At 52.9% G+C, this 7,696-nt stretch overlaps 1 protein-coding gene across 1 annotated transcript; it reads right to left on the bottom strand.

Annotated features, from left to right (window-relative positions):
- Window positions 1-3,790: 3,790 nt before the first annotated feature.
- On the bottom strand, window positions 3,791-6,426 carry LOC119089463 (leukocyte elastase inhibitor). Its single transcript, XM_037212172.1, has 2 exons — window positions 6,291-6,426; window positions 3,791-5,605 (listed from the first exon to the last, which is right to left on the bottom strand). The coding sequence occupies exons 1-2, from the start codon at window positions 6,301-6,303 to the stop codon at window positions 4,383-4,385; spliced, it is 1,236 nt and encodes a 411-aa protein (XP_037068067.1). The 5' UTR covers window positions 6,304-6,426; the 3' UTR covers window positions 3,791-4,382.
- Window positions 6,427-7,696: the final 1,270 nt, after the last annotated feature.

Raw genomic sequence — 7,696 nt, 5'->3', positions numbered from 1 at the left:
TTGCAGGATTGAAGCTCCTTTCACCGGGTGTAGTAGTGTAGGGGGTGTAGGGGGTAGTGTAGTGTAGTAGGGGCTAGGGGGTGTAGTAAATCCAGTAAGCATCTTTCCAAATTTAAGCGATTTTCAATCCATTCAATACGCGGAGCATGGCAAGTTCCAAAATCAGATCCGATCCTATTTCGTGTGCTTTCATAATTTCTTGATTCAGCCCAAACCACCCGTGGATCTATTCACAATCCGCAGTTTGGTTAAATCCGTGCAGTGCTCTGCTGGTTAAAATTTTTGTCGCACATTGCTGCCTCCAAGCAACTGGTTCTGAGTCGGAGTCGGTGTCGGAGTATAGTAAGAGTCGTTTTCCCAAAAATGTAGTCAGAGTAGCAGTCGATTAAAACAGGAGACTCCACAGCACTGGTGCGCGGGGCGAATGTTGTCTGCACGGTGATGATTGCTTTCTTCATGTAGAAGTTCGAAACCACCATCAACATCTGTTTTTTGGAAAAGAGGGGAAATGAAGAAAACTGCGGCCGCGCTTAATTCATGTCTCCCAATCCACGGCCGCCACGGGGGACCTCTTAAAAAATCTGAATAAGGTCAGATGCCAAAAGGGTGGCACCGGATATTGAAAAACGGGATTCATGTGCGGTGCCGGTGTGAAATTCGTATAGTAACTCACGTTTTCAGAAACGTCTCAAGTGGAGGCATGTTAATGAACTAGATGTGTTGTACGCTGAACGTTTAGAAGGCTACCATGATGCTTTTGTAAAAATGTGAAATAGGTAAAGGATGCGGTACTTAATAAGCCGCTAGATAGATCAATTAAAGAATTCCAGTACCTGAAAAGTTCCAAAATTCATCAAAAATGTGAGGTTTTGCTGTTTTCAAAATGCTATCTTAGTGTACAAAAGCACTAGGTTTAGGTCTTCATTATCCAAAATAGTTGTGAAAATGCGTTTTGCGACCACAAATCAACACGTCACCTGGATTTCGGATACATCGATCTGAGCTTGGGTCATGCGTCCATTTTTAGCTTGCACTAGTTTGAGAAGTTACACTTCAACGCAAATAAACATATCACTGTTAGCAATGCGCCCAAATGGTTGGTTTCAAAACAACACTGTTCAAAGAAAAGCTAAAACTAAAAATACCTCTTACAGGTCAACGGCTTTTCCTGGGGCTTTAAATGCTAAATCGTTGACCTACCAAGCTGGGATGTCACTTTATATCTTTTGGGGGCGCCTGGGCCTTTCCATACTGCCTTAAGCTCCCCCCCCCCCCCCCATACTGACTTCAGCCCTCCACTCACACTACATATGAGCAAAGAGGAAATGCTGGACCAAATAAATACGGAACAATTGTGCTACCTCCGGGTATACCAGACAGAAGGTACCTTGACACATCTTATAAGCATCATGTTAAGTTTGTACGAAATCCTGAAGGTACCTAATGTGCTTGTCATACTGACTCCTTCACACGTTGAGTCAGTCTGCAAATGTTTGACAAGTTTTCGTCAGAGAATTGGGATGAAGAACGACTGACTGCAATATGTGACAGTTTTTAAAAGTACGGGGTGGCCCAGGTAAAAGTTAACGCGCGTTATCCCCGACAGTCACAAGTGTAACCTGTTGGATAATCGTGGCTGTGGTGGTTACACGACAACGGCAGCGATAGCCATCAGTAACTCCTTACGCATATTTTCTAGACTTTTTTCTTTGAATTACACCTCATTTTAAGCTTTCCACAAAAAGGCAGCTCACGTTAGATTTTAGTGAAAAGTCTTTCCTCCGCAGGGAAGCATAATCTACGAAACATGAAGGCAAGTTTAAAATTCTAACATCGAGAATGCAAATTGGTGGCCGAAATCCGGGGAGAAATCAGGCTTTGGGGATGGTTTAAGTTACCCTTATCAGCTGAGCCTTCCCAACCCATTTTAGAAAGTGACACCCGTGCTACTAAGTCTATATCACTGGCTTGCTTTTTGCCCTTGAGAACTCGCTGTCATAGATCTCATTCGCATCTGAGAGATGATGGTGTATAGTCAACCTTTTAACTGGTAGAATGCCCTGGAACGCCTCCGTTGCGGAGCATCGACTTTGCACATGTTTGTCACGCAGCCATTTCAGGGCAATATCATACCTCGGTGATTGGAAGCGGGTAGAAGTGAGAAATTACGATCAGGCTTAAATGTTTGCAAGCCCAACCGGCTTCAATTTTGTTATTAACCGTTAAGCAATTCGGGGGTTACGTAAAACAGAATGGGGATTGTACGAACACCGTCCCCGTCCCGCGCTCACGTCCTACACTGGCGATGATTAAGTGAGCATGCATGCGAGCTTAAGCTGGGATTGTTCGCATGGATTTAACGAGGGAGGCACAAACAAGGAGTGAATGTCTCAACGATTCCGCAGACACTGCAGACCAGATTGGCTGGTGTTTCACCGCAGCGCGTCACCCAAACTGGGTGCTGCTGAGTCAGCGCATGCACCGCGTAGTTCCCTGTGGTTGGGATGTCCACCGCTTCGGCGCCCATCTTAGAGCGCCTCGGTTGGAAAACACCAGGCTCGGCGGGAGCTGCGGCGGCGGCTCGACCGCGGCCGCCTCCGGCCAGACCATGACCCGTGTCTGTCCCTTGCGATGCTCGCCCGTGTGTTGCATCCTCCGAAGGCGTCGGACCTGCGCCCGCGGTCCCCACCTCCCCTCCCCCCTCCCCTCTGAAGACCTCGGGACGAATGGGCCGCGTGGCGCGTACACTCTTCCCTTATAAACATGGCCCGCCCAGCCCTGATGCAAGGCTCGGCACAGGTGCCCGGCCGGTGTGAGGTTACCCTACCCTGCAGTTGGCGGCAGTCGGTGACGTAACTCCCTCCTCTCTCCGCACCCGTGGTGGGAGGCACGCCCGGGTGGCCAGCAGGACTCTACGGGAAGTATGTGCCCCGAGTGCAAATGTCTTATTAATGACGTTTTGTTGATGGCTACACTGGTGTCCAGCTTACAGCCATGAGGCGCAGCAATCTATTATTGCGGGTCGCAGTGTTATTTGAAAATGACAGCTGTAACAACTTGGTTGACGACGTCTCAAAGGACCTCTTTTGGTGGTTTTTCGACATGACTTTAACGTCCGCTTGGTCATGCGATAACATGTGATGAGCGCAGGAATAGTAAATGGAGAATTGCTTGTCATTCCACGCAAAACGAGCAGTTTTACAATTACGTAGCCCGAATGACCACTTTTCTGCGGCAGACCGTTTCCCTATGAGCGAGTTCCCTCCGAGTTACCTCGTTGTCGCAGAATTGTTTGCCCAGATTAGGCAGGTTCAAGAAAAAACCCGACGGCTTTGGTTTTCCCTGGTCGGGGTTTTTAGCCGTTATATAACAGATGTCGCAAGTCATACACAGAGCCCCAGCAGGCATCAGAATCCTTGAATGGCTAAGGTTGTATGCGCGTAACTTTGGATGGAAATCACATTGAAGTGGCATTTTAATTCGTGTGTGGCAATGCCAGCCACGGCAGTAAATGAGCTTAAAACGTCTCCATGCAGTGTGGGCTTACACTCCCAAAATGGCGCCGCAACCGACCATTTACGAAAGCATAGATCGATGACCATCTCAGCAAATACGTCTTCAAAAATATGCAGGAGCTGGTTTTAACGGCAGAAGCTTTCAGCTTAGCAATAACAATTTATCGCAGATCGGATGGAATGGCCTCATCATCAGTCCTGTCGTCTCTGGGCCTGCTACGACCACCACAACCACAAACCAATCCCACGGCTTATCTAGCACCAAGCCGACGAAATAGACACAATGCATCGATTTATTCAAAACAGACACGACAAACGGAATGAACGACGGCAGCCTGCACAGGCCTGGTCACCAGATCACGCAAGCGCTGCCGACTCCGGCCGGCCCGCTGACCCAGCAGAGGCACCCCGGCTGCCTTGCGCGGCCCCCCGTCGGCACCGACAGCGCATCTGGGGTCGTATCACAGGTCAGAAACGCGCCGGACTCGTGGCGGCGCGTGTTCACCGCTCGCCCGCCCGCCAGCATCGGACCAACACCTGAGAGCGGTAGCCTGCGTCAACCGTGCCCTCAACGCATCGCACGCGGGCACGCGGTCGACAGCTCCCCCTTCCAAGCAGGCTCGCGGCTTACCACCTGAGACTGACGGGTCGAGAGTCCAATCCCCGAAGGATCAGTAGTCGAGCTCACGCCGCGCGCTCCGACCGCGAGAGGACAGTGCGCACCGCGCGCGTGCCTCAGCTTCCAGAGCTGTCCCGGGAAGGCGGTGCCGTCGGAGGGAGGACAGCAGGGCCTCCGTCGGGCGTCGAGCACCCCGCAAGCGCGGTGCGGCGCTTCGGGCGTGGCGGCGACCGCGGGCCGCGTGGCATCTAGAGCGTGCTGGGGTCGGGGCGTATCAGACGACCCCAGAAGAGAGGCACACCGGTCTTGTTGTCACGGATGACGAAGAGGAACGGCCGGGTGGCTGCGAAGTTGGGAGAAATTCCGAACCGGGAGGCAAAAGAGACGGTGGCGGCCGCCGCCTCCGTGCCGCGCTCGTGCACGTCGATGACTGTCTGGTGTAGCACCTCGCTCAAGAAGAGCTGGTTGTCGGGCGAGAGGCGGCGAAGCGACGCGCGCCTTTGGCTGAACAGGTCTATCGCGCCCATGCGCCGCAGCACGCCGCTCAGCGCGAGCGTGTGGCTCATCTTGAAGCGTGGCAGCGCCACTGGCAGGTACGTCAACCGGAGCGCGTCGATGATCGAGTCGAGAGAAACTTCGCCGATGTGGCGCTCCAGGCGCTCTAGCGCCGCCTCGCCGACCTCGTCAGGCAGGAACACGTACATGCTGTGCCGATCGCCCTCGTACGGCAGGCCCACCACGCTGAATTTGTCCCCGTGGAAGGCGGCGTAAGGCACCTCCATGCTGCTCATCATCACGTCCGTCATCACCACCTCGGAGGCGCTCACGTTGAACGGTCGCGCCGCTGTGTGCTCCGGCTTGAACGGCGTCTTCCATGAGCTGTTGAAGTAGACCACGTTGGCAGCGACCATGCGCGTCAGCGACGGCAGCGGATCCACCAGCAGCTGCGCAATCTTTCCGTTGGTATTGTTGTAGACCCACTCGTTGACGAGGCGCGTGGCCTCCGACGGCCGGCCGCCAAAGCTTACAGTCTCGATTGATGCCTGGTAGAAGTCCTGCGCATCACGTCGGTACTGTGGCACGATAGGGAAGCGCTCGTCGGCGAATATGCGGTTGGCGATGTTGACAGTGACGCCCGGTGTGCCCGCGGTCAGGGCGTTCAGCTCGATGCCGCTGTGCTGGTGGATGATCAGGTCAGGGAAGTCGGGCGGGTACTTGAGCGTCTTGCGCAATTGCTCGTAGGTGCGGTCGGAGGCGCCCAGCAGCAGCAGATTCATCACGCTGACGATGGAGAATGGTGACAGGACAGTGTTGCCCGGCGCGAGGTAGTTTGTGCTCATGTCCACCGTGAAGTTCACCAGCGGGTCGGTGATGCTGAAGACGGGAGGCGCCAATTTTGACGGTCGCGAGACGACTTTTTGTGGCTTCCCCAGCGCCGCTTCAGACGTCGCCAGGATGACCGCAAACAAGCCTGTAAGGATGACATGTGTCATGCACGTGGGCAATGCAAACAACCGGCGAGGTGACTTCATGAATGTATAAACATTCCCGATAAAAATGTGCGACGTTGTGCGGAGTGGCCAGTTCTCGTTTCTGTTGTATCGTTGCTGGCATTCGCCAACCGAGCATCAAAAGCATGCATCACATTTGCGTGACGGAATGTTTGCAGGGCTGAGCAGGAATTTAACAGCTAAACTTGGATTGAGCAGCCGTGTATCGAACGGTATTGGATCTGACGCATTTCTTGCAACCGATCATGTAACCTGGCTGCTGCTTGCGAAGATCTCCACACTTTCACTCCCAACGAAGACTAATTAAGGGGTGTTATAAAGGGCGCATATGTGTGGCTTCGCCTTGCAATACTGTACGCTGTGAAAGTTGTGTGCTCAGTCCACGCTATGGTTTAATGTCGACATGACGGCAAAGTGAGGCGAAGGGGTGTTAGAACGATTCGTGCGACCCGCGTGAAGAAAATGCCCACGAGTGCCGTTTGGATCCCTTCATGAGCCAATAATATGATGCTCACGCGCTGCGGCCACGGGGTCAGCGTCGCGGCTTCAAATGTTCACGCAATTTGACATCTGATATTGACGCGTCCTGAAATCACTCAAACGTCCACGACGTTTCTGGCACCCTCGACGCGAACGTGAACTCACCGAAAAGCTTCATGTTGGCTCTACAAAGGTGATGACCGCGCCGCTCAGCCGTATCCCTCCCTCAGCGCCTGGGAAAGGTCCGCCGTCCACCGCTCTCTGCGTGAGCCGCGCCGCACTGTCGCTCCGGCCTGCCGACCGCCCTCTAAATGCCACCGGCCGGATCAGCCTGGGGATTTCCAGTTGGTGCGCTGGTCGCGCTGACGTCACCGGCACGGGGCCGAGTTTTCCGCGGCCGGCCGGTGGCAGACGCGGCGTCATCGGGCGGCCAGCGGCGACAGGGGCGGCGTCAGCAGCGACAGAGCCGCACCGGCGCTGCCCGTGCGACACGCGGAAGGCGCAGCAGACGCATATCCGCTCTGTGTTCACACTGGCGGGAAAAGCTGGGAAGGGTCGCATTTTGCATATTGCTGCTTCTCAGGAAGGGAATCCCAGCCTCGAGATGGACAGCGCGTCAGGCGGTGGGCCTGTCAGGCGCGGCCACAGGAAGCCCCATCGGTGTTTACAGGAAGTACGACTATGTGCATCGTCAGGAATGACGTACAGCCGCCATCTTCAGGAAAATGTGTAGTATTGGGACGGTGGTTTGGTACCGCAATCAGAACGCATTTATATGCGTCCGTTGCGTCCGCCCTTTATGCCAATATGATCAGTTATTGATGGTTTCTGTATTAGGAAACGTAGATCTGGTGGGAAATCAAACGCCGTTTTGGTTTCATGATTGTTCCAACATTTTCCAACATTTTATCAGGTGGCGCAGAATGCCTTCCCCCTCACGTGTCCAAAAAAGCGGCGTTACGCTCAGATAATAGCGTTACCTACAAAAACTAGTCAACATGCAATGCTTTGGCTCTGATAAAGACAAATAAAAAGTCCTAGCAAATACGCCTTCCTGCTAAACAACTTCTTACGCCTGGTTATGAGGCTGGAAACAGGTGCTGAGGCTGGAAACCATTAATTCAGTGCCACAGGCAATAGTTTATCTTTACCTGGTCGTTTATAAATGAGGTGACCAGACCGTATTGCATCGTGACTTGTGCTGGACAACGTGATGGAAAAAATTAAACATAATTTCCGGCGAGTCGACTTGTCGATGCATGACACTTAAAGACCCCAATTACTTCTGCCGTGAATGCCAAAAATAATGGGTGGCGTCCACACCGAACAATGCAGGGTACCAAATTTTGCCAAAATGTGAACTGAAAGCAATCGTCCAGCTCCAAATTTCACCTCTAAATCCCGATCAAAATGTCGGCCCTCTAGCTGGGGTGGTTTGGTGATGACGGACAGTGGGAAACCAGATGTGTCGAACCGGTCACCACATGCATGCGAATATAGTTCAAAGAAAGCTTTTGGTCGCATCGCCTGATAAATCTAAAATAAAATACGTTGGCCTGTGCAAACAGTTG

This window comes from Pollicipes pollicipes, unplaced genomic scaffold (genome assembly GCF_011947565.3).
Source record: "Pollicipes pollicipes isolate AB1234 unplaced genomic scaffold, Ppol_2.1 Scaffold_3087;HRSCAF=3621_pilon_pilon_pilon, whole genome shotgun sequence".
Taxonomy (NCBI): Eukaryota; Metazoa; Arthropoda; class Thecostraca; order Pollicipedomorpha; family Pollicipedidae; genus Pollicipes; species Pollicipes pollicipes.
This window is presented reverse-complemented; position numbering and strand designations above follow the sequence as displayed.